The sequence below is a fragment of the Podarcis erhardii genome (assembly GCF_964252035.2).
Source record: "Podarcis erhardii genome assembly, chromosome: 15".
Lineage (NCBI taxonomy): Eukaryota > Metazoa > Chordata > Lepidosauria > Squamata > Lacertidae > Podarcis > Podarcis erhardii.
This window is the reverse complement of record NC_138505.1, coordinates 15693897-15706882: the sequence shown is the minus strand read 5'-3', so window position 1 is coordinate 15706882 and position 12986 is coordinate 15693897. Positions and strand designations below refer to the sequence as shown.

The following is a 12986-nucleotide window of genomic DNA, read 5'->3' as shown; positions in this document are numbered from 1 at the left end:
TCCCCACCCCCAATTGTGGGGACGTCACGGCGGGAGGCTGGCTCGGGTGATTTGTGACGCGCTTGTAATCGGGGGGTTACGGTAGGTAACTGGGGAACGGGCAGCCGCTTGAGCGCCGCGTGGAGAGAAGAGCTTTCCAAGACGGGGCTCCAGCTGCAGCAGCATTTGCCCTCTCTTTAAGAGTCTCTGCCCATCGAGCTCCACGGATTTTTTTCGTTCCTTGGCTTCCACACACCCCGCCCGTTTATTATTGAACGTGTGAAGCGAGGAACACTTCCGATTTTGCGCGTGTGTGTATCTCCTGCTTTAGATATTCCATAAGGCTCTTCCCTAGAATGGAGCACGTGGGCAAGCAGGATTCGAACACAATCCCCTCCTGTGATTTCCAGCAGAGCATAGCCACTCCATGAATTTGACCAGTCCTCTTTTAAAGCCATCTAAGTTGGTGGCCATCACTGTCTCATGCGGGAGCGAGTTCCACACTTTAACTATGTGCTACATAAATAAGTCATTTCTTTTATCTATCCTGATCCTTCCAACATTCAGCTGCGTTGGATTCCCATGAATTCGTGTTATGAGAGAGGCGGCAAAACTTCTCTGTACAGTACAGTATCCACTTTCCGCAGCCCATTCATGATATAAACTTCTATCTCTACTCGCCTTGTCTCTGAACTAAAAATGCCCAAACGCTGCATCCTTTCCTCATGGGGGTTATTCCATCCCCTTGATCACTTTGGTTTCCCTTTCCTGGACCTTTTCCAACTCAACAATATCCTTTTTGAGGTGAGGTGACCAGGACTGGACACAGGATTCAAAATTTGGGTCACACCAGAGATTTGTATAATCACATCTTTATGTCTGCAGTTTTATTTTCCGTTCCTATCCTCATGATTGGATTGAACTGACCTTCAAAACACACTGCACAATTAATTTTTATTTTTCCTTTTAAAAAAAGAAGTATTTCAATTCAACTTCTCTTGGCTACCGGCAAAACTTTCAGACGTTTTTACTGCCTGTAAAATTAACACAGCGTAGCCTTTTCTCAAAAGCTCAATTTACTGAATGTAAGTCAAGCGCGCTAGATCAGATCTTTCGTCGATCTCGGGGCAAAGGTGTGTTCCTCGTTATGATAGTGCTTGGAAGATTGGAAGCATCCAGCGAAAAGAGTGGCAAACTTAGCGAGTCAGATCCGATCCTGGTCTAAAGGTTAACAGCAGTGAATATTTAATCCTGGGAAGGAAGAGACGCCACAAGGAGACAAGGGATTCTTTCTTTGCTGGGGTGGGGGGTGGGTTTTCAGCCTCCGCAAGGGGGATCCGGCCTTTGGAGCTGAAAGCAGCAACTGCTGGGGCGGGGCGGGGCGGGGACAGGATCCCAGCGCCCAGGTGAGTCAAAGGACAGAAGGTGGAGACGGAAAAGAATAACGATTCCTGGAGAATGCAGGGGGGGGCTCTTGTACTCAGGTCCTGCTTGCAGGTTTTCCCACAGGCATTTATTTGGCCACTGTGAGAACAGGATTGCTGGGTCATTGGCCCTGATCCAGCAGGCTCTTCTTGTGTCCTCGAGCTAATGAGAAACCTACTGAGTAACATGCAAGAGTTAATAAGGCAACTGGTTTATTTATCAGGATTCTTACTCTTCAGTTTTTATCCTATCCTTCCTCCATAGAGATTCCCCTCCCCAAAAATGATTTTAAAAATAACAATGCAACAACCCTGTAAGGTAGTTAGGCTGCAAGACAGCAGTTTCCAGCAACTGGTCTTTGGAAGTATAGTGGTACTTCGGGTTAAGTACTTAATTTGTTCCGGAGGTCCGTTCTTAACCTGAAACAGTTTTTAACCTGAAGCACCACTTTAGCTAATGGGGCCTCCTGCTGCCGCCGCACCACTGAAGCACAATTTCTGTTCTCACCCTGAAGCAAAGTTCTTAACCTGAGGTACTATTTATGGGTTAGCGGAGTCTGTAACCTGAAGCGTATGTAACCCGAGGTACCACTGTATTTCTGCCTTCAACTGCAGAGGCAGAGCATAGCCATGGTGGCTAGGAGCCCTCTCCTCCTCCATGAATTTGTCCCATCTTTGAAGTGGCCATCTTGTGGGAGTGAGTTCCACAGATTAACTACGCTCTGTGTGAAGGAAGGCTCTATTTTATCTGTCCCCGAACCTCCCAACATTCATTGGATGCCCACAAGTTCCAGTGTTATGAGAAAGGGAGAAAACCTTTTCTCTGTCCCCTTTTCTACATGCTGTGAATCATTTTACAAACGATCATATCCTTCTTGGGGTGGGGTGACCGAAAGAGTGTGAAGAGGTTGTCCTCCCCACTTCTGTTGCTGCTGTGGGGCTGTTGCAGGAGCCATGCCTCTGGGTCCCAGCACAGCACCCTGGCCAGTTCAGCCCAGATTGCATGGTTAATGGTCCATCTCAAGTGGGTGGGAGAACGTGTGTCCCTGTGGTGTGCATTTGGTTAAAGATTAAGGCAAGTCAACCAGTGCATTCCCTTTGACCAGATTTTGGCCCCCACCCCATCCCTCTGCGATGCACCCAGACTTCCAGAAGCTTTTCCAATGTCCGGTGCAGAATTTGCTGCAGGATGGATTTCTGGTAAGATCTGAACTCCTTCTTCCCTTTACACACACACACACACACACACACAGGTGGGGGGCTTTGTTGTAGGGACACATCCCTATTCCAGCATGGAAGACCCTATGATCCAGCAGGGCAGGGTGTGTGTGTGTAGAAGAATAGAATCATAGAGTTAATAGGGTTGGAAGGGGTCCTATGGGTCATCTAGTCTAACCAGCTGCAATGCCAGAATATGTGGGTAGCCCATATGGGGATCGAACCCGTGACCTTGGCGTTATCAGCGCCACGCTTTAACCGACGGAGCTGTTGCAGAAGTGGCTCGAATATCAGACGAAGGACCCAGGAGAGGCAGCATCGATCCAACCCCACAACGCTCCCCGTCTGGCCTTGATCCAGTCGCCCTCTCAGCCTGAGCCGCCTCACAGGGTTGCTAGGAGGATAAAAAGGAGGGGAACCCCGCCCCTCATATACACATGTTGCCCTAAACTCACTTAGAAAAAGAGTGGGGTAAAAATGCAATGACTTAAGTGAAAGAAATCCTGCCAACCTAGCAGTTCGAAAGCACGTAAAAGTGCAAGTAGATAAATAGGTACCGCTCCGGCAGGAAGGTAAACGGTGTTTCCGTGCGCTGCTCTGGTTCGCCAGAAGTGGCTTAGTCATGCTGGCCACATGACCCGGAAGCTGTACGACGGCTCCCTCGGCCAATAAAGTGAGATGAGCGCCACAACCCCAGAGTCGGCCACGACTGGACCTAATGGTCAGGGGTCCCTTTACCTTTAAGTGAAAGAAAATAGGATCGGGTTGGGGGAGGACAAGAGAAGTTGTCTTTTGCTGCTCCCAGCTTCTCACAACTCAGCCCTTGTTTCCTCACAACAAGCCTTTGGAGCAGGCCGTTTTTCATTTCTGGTTTGCAGACAAGGGAAATGAAACCGAGAGTGACTTAGCTTTCCGTGGCTGCTCAGAGACGCTTTTTTTTTTCAGAAGCAACACATCAACCCTGCCCCTCTCTCTACCCAAGCCAGCCTAGTGCCTCTTCACCCTAACAGAGACCCCACTAACTCCCCCTTTTTAATTTTTATTTTGCTACAGGGGCAGCAGGGCTGGTTCTGGGGCACCCAATCGATACGGTGAAGGTGATTTCTTCGGGTGGGGGGGGGAGGGGGCTGGAAATGCTTAAGGCAGGGGTGGGGTGGGAGGACTTTCAGCCCTGGGGGAGGCCTGAAGGAGATGGGTCTCAGATTGGGGGGGGGGGAGAGATGGTAGCCAGAAGTGTTGAGGAGGTGCATGCCCAAAGAGGTCAGCTGCTTTTGAGGCTCTGTGCTAGCTGCAACTGTTGCATAGCATGCAATGGGCACTGAATCTACACGGGGCTCTGGACAGAGCAGCATGCTGGGTTGCGGCAGCGAACCTCATCCCCAACAAAGTTCTTTTCTCCCCAGTGGGATAGGTGGCATTTTAACTTGTATTTTAAATTGGTCCCCCCCCCCATTATTTTTTTACTGTAATTTACTGATGTTAGCCGCCCTGAGCCCAGCTCTGGCTGGGGAGGGCGAGGTATAAATTATTATTATTATTATTATTATTATTATTATTAATATTAATATTAATATTAATATTAATATTAATATTAATATTAATATTAATATTATTACCTGCGCTGACTGACAGCAGTGGGTGCCCAGGGTTTCAGGTAGTGGACATTCCCAGAGACTCTGGGGTTGCTAATTTGGCCCTGAGTTGGGGGCTTTTCTTCTGTTCCAGGTGCGGTTGCAGACACAGGCCAGATACCAGAACGTTTTGGACTGTGTGCTCAGGACGTACCGTGAGGAAACGGTGAGCCTCTTTCTGTTGTGTGTGCAGTGCAGACTTCACCTCTGAGCTTTCACCTCCTTTTAAAACCCAGCCTAATCTTAAACGTTAGATTTAGACCAAGGTCTTTTGTAACAGCATAATTTTAGAATGCAATTTTAACCCCCCAAAATCACTTATTCCGAAGAAGGAAATATGATCTGCCCAGTTCTGTGGAACTCTCTGCCACTAGAGATTTAGCAGGCGCCTTCCCTGCCAACTTTTAAATGTGTGCTGAAAACATTTCTATTCCTCCAGGCCTATCCAGGCAATTAAGACAACATTCTTTTACAGTAGTTATTTGATGTCTCTTTTTAACTTTTTAATGCTTTTTTCTTGTATGCTTTTATGTTTGTATTGCTGCAAACTGCTTTGATATATTTTTATGACACAGAGGCATATGACTATTTTTATAGACAAATACATATAAATATTTTGCTTTTTAATATTAATATTCAATATTTCCCCCAAATGCCCAATGTGGGAACAATCTCCACCCCCCACCCCCGCCCCAGAAATATTCCTAAGCTGGTCTGTTTCTTTGCAGTTCTAGTGCTGCCTCTAGACTCTACAGCCCCATTCCTGATCCTTGCGTATCTAATTTCTTGGGAGAGTTGACATCATCACAGGGGTCTGCCCCACAGATCGCTTGGGAGGGGTGACTTTGCCAGAAGAGAGGGTGGGAGGCAAGGCACCACCGGAAGAGAAAGACAAGAGAGGACACAGGCTTTTACAAAATTTGCAGCTGCTAATTGATATGTATAGATGCAGATTGAGAAATAATTGCTATAATTTTGAATACAAGTGCAGCATATCTCACCATAATGGAGGGGAATCTGCTGCCACCAGGAGACCTCTGTGCCTGGAAACTTTGCCCTTGAAACTGATTTGGACTGGACGACCTTTGCATTAGAAGGAAAGGAAAGTAGGGCATATGTGATTGTACTCAGCTGAATTCCAATACTAGCAGACCCATGGAAATCACTGCACCTGTGTTAGTGATGCCCATTCATTTAAGTAGGTCTAGTCTTGTGTGCGACTAACATTAGGTGCAACCTCTAGGAACCCGAAACATTGCTACTCCCCATGAGTTGCAGGCAAGGGTGGAGGAAGGGGTGTGTGGTGGGTTTGGGCTGCCCCAGGTGTCACCACTGAGGGGGGTGACAAAATGCTGGGCAGCACTCACCACGGAGCCTGCAGCGCCCCCGAGCCACACATCTCTCCCAGGAGACACGCAGTGACTTGGGCGCGTGCAGGCTCCGCATTGCCCAAACGGTCTGCCTGCTGCTTCACTCCCAGCTGTAGGGCGGCTGAGTGGGAGGAGGAAGGCAGACTCCAAAGGCCCTGTGGGTTCGTCCCGCTCCTGGGTGTGCCACCCCAGGTGCCTGAGCGGCTTCCTCCGCTGCTGGTTGCAGGCTTCCTTTAGGGTGTTCATACCCTACAAAATGTCCCTGATGAAAATGGGGATGTTCTACCATACCCTCCAATGCTTCTCCTATGAAAAATGAGACGTCCGACTCCTAAGGAGAAGTGGGACATTCTGGTATGAGATCAGAAGCCAGGAGGGCTTCTGTAAATCCGGGGCTGTCACTGGAAAATAGGGACACCTGGTGGGTCTGGGTGTTGGAGAATTGGAGGAGAACCTGACAGTGTATCCTGACTCACTTTGACCAAAGGCTCAAGGTGGGACTGACTGCTGACCCCCTCCTCTTCCTCCCCCCCCTCCTCCTCCTCCTCCAGTGAGCGCCCCTCCAACCAGGGCTAGTTGGATCCCAGTTGCCATAAGCTACTCAGCCCTTGCTGATAAATTCACCCAAAAGGGGAGAGGTTTGATTGGGGAGTGGGGAGTCAGAAGGAACCACGGTGCAGGGCTTTTTACCCTCTGCTTTCTGGCTCTCTGGGGACGCAGGTGGCGCTGTGGGTTAAACCACAGAGCCTAGGACTTGCCGATCAGAAGGTCGGCAGTTCGAATCCCCGCGACTGGGTGAGCTCCCGTTGCTCGGTCCCAGCTCCTGCCAACCTAGCAGTTCGAAAGCATGTCAAAGTGCAAGTAGATAAATAGGTACTGCTCCGGCGGGAAGGTAAACGGTAGATAAATAAGTACCGCTCCAGCAGGAAGGTAAACAGCATTTCCGTGCGCTGCTCTGGTTCGCCAGAAGCGGCTTAGTCATGCTGACCACATGACCCAGAAGCTGTACACCAGCTCCCTCAGCCAATAAAGTGAGATGAGCGCCGCAACCCCAGAGTCGGCCACGACTGGACCTAATGGTCAGGGGTCCCTTTACCTTTTTTTACTCTGGCTAAATCACTAGTTTATTTATCTGTAGCCCACCTTTTTCTCTCCATGGTGGCATACATGGTCCCCCCCCCCTGCAGGTAGCCTTCAGGGCCACCCCCAGCTCATAGAAGCGTAGGGCTGTGAGGTTGGAAGGGACCCTAAGTGGCATCTAGACCAACCCCCCTTGCAGGGCTCACCTGCCTGCTTCTCCCTTGCAGATCCTTGGCTTCTTCAAAGGCATGAGCTTCCCGCTGCTCAGCGTGGCCATGGTGAACTCTGTTGCGTTTGGGGCCTACAGCAACTTCCTGCTCTACCTGTGCGGCACCCACCACCGCGATCGCAGCGCCAACCCCCCCAGCTACACCCATGTCTACGCAGCTGGATGCTTCTCAGGACTGGTGCAGGTAAGGAGCAGGTAGCCCCATCTGACTTGAGCATATGAGCGTGTCTGTGACTCTGCTCAGTTTGCATGGTTTCGGCATCTGCATGCCTAAGTCCCAATCAAGGGAAGTCATAGCACTGCTCGGTTCTGCCTCGGTCAGAGCCCACCTGGAGTCCTGTGTCCAGTGCTGGGCACCGCAATTTTAAGAAGGATATTGGCAAGCTGGAAGGTGTGCAGCAAAAATGACCCAGGGTCTGCAAACCAAGCCTTATGAGGAATGGTGGAAGGAGTTGAAGATCTTTAGCCGGGAGAAGAGGAGATTGAGAGGAGATATTATTTCCATCTAGAAATATCACGCAGAAGGTGGGTTGAAATTGCAAGAAAGGAGAACCTGATGAAACATCGGGGAGAACTTTCAGAGAGCGAGAGCCGTTCGAGAGTGGAACGGACTCCATCGGAAGGTGGTATAGATGCAAATTGAGAAATAATTGCTATAATTTTGAATATAAGTGCAACATACCTCACCATAATGGAAGGAAATTTGCTGCCACCAGGAGGCCCTCGTGCCTGGAAACTTTGCCCTTGAAACTGATTTGGACTGGACAACCTTTGCATTAGAAGGAAAGGAAAGTAGGAAATATCAGCTAAATTCTACTACTAGTAGACCCATGGAAATCACTGGACCTGTGTTAGTGATGCCCATTCATTTAAGTGTGTCTACTCTTGAGTGTGACTAATATTAGGACTCTCCTTTATTGGAGGCTTTTAAACAGAGGTTGGGTGGCCTTCTGTTAGCTATTCTTTAGCTGGCATTCCTGCACTGCAGGGGGCTGGACTAAATGCCCCCTTAGGGTTCCAGCTCTACAGGCCTATGATTCTAAAACATCCTCCTTCCATGCTTTTCCCTGTTCAGCTCTTGAAACAGCCGCACAATTTCCCCATTATGATGCTGTTCAGTTGGTTATGAGCTGTATCAATTGCTCAAGCCATTTCCTTCTCTAGAGGTTGCCCCCTCCTCTCTAGGAATTAATCTTTTTTTCTTTATTTCATTCTAATTTTACACATTTTATTTGATGCATGTATCAAGCCATATGAAAGCTGAAGCATATGGTCCACATAAAAGCCACCTTTCTGTAAGATAAAATACGTCATGCGATAGGCAGAATATTAACCTCCTTGTGGGAATTTACTCTTCAAATTGGTCATAACCCAAGACAAAGAGTTCTTTCTCAAAACGACTACTGGGCTCCATGTCTAACTGACATGCTCAGGTGCATTTAAAGTTTTAGAGAAGGCCATAAATATAAGAGATAAAATAGCACCCCATAATTTCCCCAGACATTTTTGTTCACTGAGGTATCTGCTTACAGGTCCAGTGACAAGCATAAACTGGCAATCTGGGGCTACAAAACCATATTGGAGACTAAATCTGGAACAGAATTAAAAAGACAAGGGTTCTTGGGGTTTGGAGAACCGTTTCCCAAAATGCTTGAGCTCTGTATCACATCTGCTACCAACCCTCTTCCATTTTTGGCACAGGATCAGCAGTTACTATTTCTGACTTCATAGATCTTATCTAATTTCAGAGGTGTTAAAGAGGCCACTGCAATGCTGTTTTTATACAATTCTCTTTAAGCACTTCCAAATCCAAAAGAAAAAGGACAAACTTCTGGAGAAACTTGTCTTTGTAGATCCTCGATAATATTTTGCACCTTGCGGTGTCACACAACTATGTGTATTAAAATTATTATTTTTTACACACCCACATACCATTTTTGTCAGTTGGTTAATTTTGCTTCCTTTTCTCATTATACATATTTAATTTTAATAGGAATAAAAGAATTTTAACAACACATTCATATAACAATAGGATCTTAGAATGGTAGAGTTGGAAGGGACTCCAAGGGCCATCTAGTCCAACCCCCTGCAATGCAGGAATCTCAACATGTTGTCTCCCACCCAGTTTGAAGCCATATTGGACCCTGTTTAGCTTTGCAAACATGCTAGCAGTTTTCTTGCTGCACCATGATAATGAGCCTTTCATAGTTTCCCATGGGCTGTATGGCTGGGGGTGGAAGTGTGTGCCTTGGACAAGCCTTGGACTAAATTTTGTGGAAAGTGGTTCCTGTTCCACTGCAGCCCATTTCCTTTCTCGCCCCTGTTCATTCATTCATAATTTTATTTGTATGCCACCTTTCCGTAGCTCAAGCCATGCCCAGATGTAAAAAATACAAATAATTGCAAACATAACAAAAGTAGTGATAGTCAGTAAATAAACTGTTCTCTCCCCCTCCATTCCCTGTGTTGACGCAGGCTGTGGTCCTGGCCCCCGTGGATCTCGTCAAAGTCCGGCTGCAGAACCAGACCCACCCGTATGGACGCAGAGACCGGCCAGGGCCCACCCAGCCACAGTACAGGGGTCCAGTGCACTGCACTGCCAGCTTACTGCGGGAGGAAGGCCCCCGTGGCCTGTTCCGTGGGGTTACGGCGCTGGTGCTTCGCGACACCCCCACCATGGGCATGTACTTCCTGATTTACGCAGTGTTCTGCAGGGCGTTGACTGCAGAAGCACAGGAGCCAGGTGAGATACAAAGAGCCCTGGGGGGAACCTGGTGGGTGGGCCACCTCTGCACATCCCCTGAGGCTCTCAGGGAACCTGTTCCTCTGGAATATCGGAGAAAGTTGGAGCCGGGGGGGGGGTACGAGGAGGGTTTGTGAGTGTGTTTTAGTTTGGAGAAAAGGCAAGTAAAAGGCGCCCTGACTGTTGGGATGTGTCCAAGGGAATGGGGGTAATTCGTAGGCCCCCAGCTGGCTCCAGCCCACCGGCCAGCAGCCGGGCAAACTCCGGTCCTTTGGAACAGCATCAAACAGTGACTCACAGCTTCAGAAGCCTTCAGAAACTTGAGCATGCCTTAACCAGCAGAGTGAATAACATGCAACAAAAGTGGCGGACAGAGGCATATGTAAAGCACATTTACAAGCAGTTTATTCAGCATAGTTCAGGACAAAGAAAACATGTCTGCTCTCTTTCATGTCCAAGAGCAGGAAGCTTAAGGCAAAAGCTATACACAAACGGAAGTTCCCAGCAAACTGTGCTGGAACGTAAACAGACATGTGACATACAACAATCATGTCTGTTCCTTTTAAGGTGGAATGGAACATCAATATCCTAACAATGATAGAAAATTATAAAATTATGTATGGCATGGAGAAAGCTGGGAGAGAAAACTTTTCCTCCCTCTCTCAGAACAACCAGGAACATCCAGCAGAGCTGAATGTTGGACAGTTCAGGACGGGATGAAAGGGACAACGTCTTCACGCAGCGCATAGTTGAACTACGGAACTCCCTGCCACAGGAGGCAGTGATGGCTACCAACTTGGGTGGCTTCATAGGAGGATTAGAAAGAAATCGTGGAGGAAGGGGAGGCTATTGATGGCTACTAGCCAGGATGGCTCTGCTCTGCCGCCACAGTCGGAGGCAGAAATGCTTCTGCATACCTGTTGCTGGAAGCCTCAGGGAGGGAGGGAGAAGGCTCTTGTGCCCAGGTCCTGCTTGGGGCATTCCCTTTGGGGCATCTGGCTGGACGCTTTGAGAACAGGACACTGGACTAGATGGACCCAACATCCAGGCTTTTCTTATGTTCTTATGGAACCTCCAGGTCCAGAGGCAGTCTATCTCTATCTAGATTCCTAGATTCTCAGGGGTATTTGGCCCACTGTGGACTAGAGGGGCTAGCAGGTTTGTCTTATGTGTGTGAGGACTGTGAGCTCAGTTCAGCTCCAGGGCTCCCACAAACTGCTGGGCTCTCCAAATCCCTTAATTGCAAGTCCGCATCTTGACTGGCTGGCTACATGCAGTGGATCTCGGGATTTTCATACAAAACAAAATAGTTCCTTCCAGCCTGACATCTGCTGCCCTCCCTGTTTTAGGGGGCATTATCCATCCCTCCTTCTTGCTCCTCCACAAGAGAGGCCCCCCAACCCATGCTGTGCTCTTTGCCTGCCTTCCTGCCTCCCCCCACCCCACCCCTTGCAGGCTCTGCCACGGTTCTGCTTGCCGGTGGCTGCGCCGGGACGGTTTCCTGGGCTTTGGCGACCCCGATGGATGTGGTGAAGGCCCGTTTGCAAATGGATGGGGTGAAGCGAGTGGCGTATCGGGGCGTCCTGGACTGCATCCTCACAAGTGCCCGGCAGGAGGGCCCGCGGGTGTTCCTAAAAGGGCTGGCCCTGAACAGCCTCCGCGCTTTCCCAGTCAACGCCATCACCTTCCTGAGCTACGAGACTCTCCTGAAGGTTCTCTGCTGAACCTCAGTTCCATCCTCAGGAGGGGCTGGCATTGCCGCCCTTCCTCATCTTATTCAGGGCTTTCGCACCAGCATCTTGCAGCCCAGAGACTCAGGGCAGAGGTGGCGCCTAGCAGGCTGGGTGGGTCCTGATCCCAAAGAAAGCTCAAAGACACTGACCACCTCTGGGCAAACCATGTAGCAGTGTGGGCACATCTGGCACATTTTATCAAGTGCTGTGGGCACCGCTCCATCTGTTCACTGCTATTCCTCCTCCTCTGGAAAAACAGAAAGAGAGGGAGTGGGTGCACTCGGAGTCATAGAATGTAGAGTTGGAAGGGACCCCCGAGGGGCATCTAGTCAACCCCCCCGCAATGCACGAATCGCAGCTAAAGAACGCCATCCAACCTCTGTTTAAAAAACCTCCAGGGAAGGAGAGTCCACCACCTTCTGAGGGAGTCTTTCCCGTTTTCGGGCGGCTCTTCCAGTCAGAAAGTTCTTCCCAATGTTTAGATGGAATCTCCCTTCTTGTTGTTTTGAATCCATTGGTTTGGACCTTACCCTCTGGAGCGGCATAAAACAGTCTTGCTCCATCTTCCATGGGACAGCCCTTTAGATAGTCGAGATGGTTCTCATACCATCTCTCAGTCTCCTCCTGGCTTAGCATCCTCAACTCCCTCAATGTAGGATCCTGTAGCACCACTCTTGAACCTTGAAAAGCACATAGAGCTGAAAGGGGAAGTGGGAAGGAGAGCCACTCTTCCCCACTTCCTCCTTCAACTCTATGTACATTTCAGGTGGGGAAACACACGAGGGTGGGGGCTTAGTCTCAACCTGGGCAACCCACTGCCCCCTCAAATCTGTAGCTCTAGGTTATTAATGGGCGGTCTACCTACCTGGATTTTTTTTTTAAAGATCACAGCAATCATGTAGCCAGCAGCCTTATTCAGTACAGTGGTACCTTGGAAGACAAATGCCTCGAAAGACGAAAAAATCACAAAACGAAAGAGTTTTTCGTTTTTTGAGTTGCTTCGCAAGACGGATTTCCCTATGGTCTTGCTTCGCAGGATGGAAATGTCTTGCAAGTTTGTTTCCTTTGTCTTGCAAGTTTGTTTCCTTTTTCTTAAAACCGTGCATTCACTTCGAGGAGCAACTCATAGCACGTGGTGTGGTAGCCTTTTTTGAGGTTTTTGAAAACTTTGGTGATTTTTGAAGCTTTTCCAAAGTCCGTGCTTCGCAAGACGAAAAAATCGCAAGACGAAAAAACTTGTGGAACAAATTAATTTCGTCTTGCGAGGCACCACTGTATGGTGTAGAGGTTCAGACTAGGACTTGGGAGACGAGGGTTCAAATCCCCACTTGGACACTAAGCTCACTGGGTGTGTGACCTTGGGCCAGTCACTGCCTCTTGGCCTAACCTACCTCACAGGGTGGTTGTTGTTGAGGAGGAGGAGGAGAACCATGTATGCCACCTTGAGCTCCTTGGAGAAACTGGCAGGATATAAATGCAATGAAATAAACAAATAAAATATCCCAGAGTGGCCCGTTCTGCCTTGCTAAAACACAGGAATTCCTTCATCACCGGAAAAGAGGACACAGCTTTGCCATAA

At 48.9% G+C, this 12986-nt stretch overlaps 1 protein-coding gene across 4 annotated transcripts; it reads left to right on the top strand.

The window, feature by feature from the left end:
- The first annotated feature begins 14 nt into the window (after positions 1-14).
- Positions 15-12327, top strand: SLC25A45 (solute carrier family 25 member 45). Of its 4 annotated transcripts, none has more exons than XM_081842533.1 (7): positions 15-81; positions 2510-2603; positions 3675-3718; positions 4347-4418; positions 6930-7115; positions 9407-9674; positions 11130-12327. In XM_081842533.1, exons 2-7 carry the CDS (start codon positions 2567-2569, stop codon positions 11396-11398), a joined length of 876 nt encoding a protein of 291 aa, XP_081698659.1. In that variant the 5' UTR covers positions 15-81; positions 2510-2566; the 3' UTR covers positions 11399-12327. The 4 variants fall into 4 exon arrangements, with proteins under 4 accessions (XP_081698659.1, XP_081698661.1, XP_081698662.1 ...); XM_081842534.1 differs by lacking the exon at positions 15-81 and adding an exon at positions 674-1385; XM_081842535.1 differs by lacking the exon at positions 3675-3718 and having other exon boundaries at positions 21-81.
- The last annotated feature ends 659 nt before the right edge of the window (positions 12328-12986 follow it).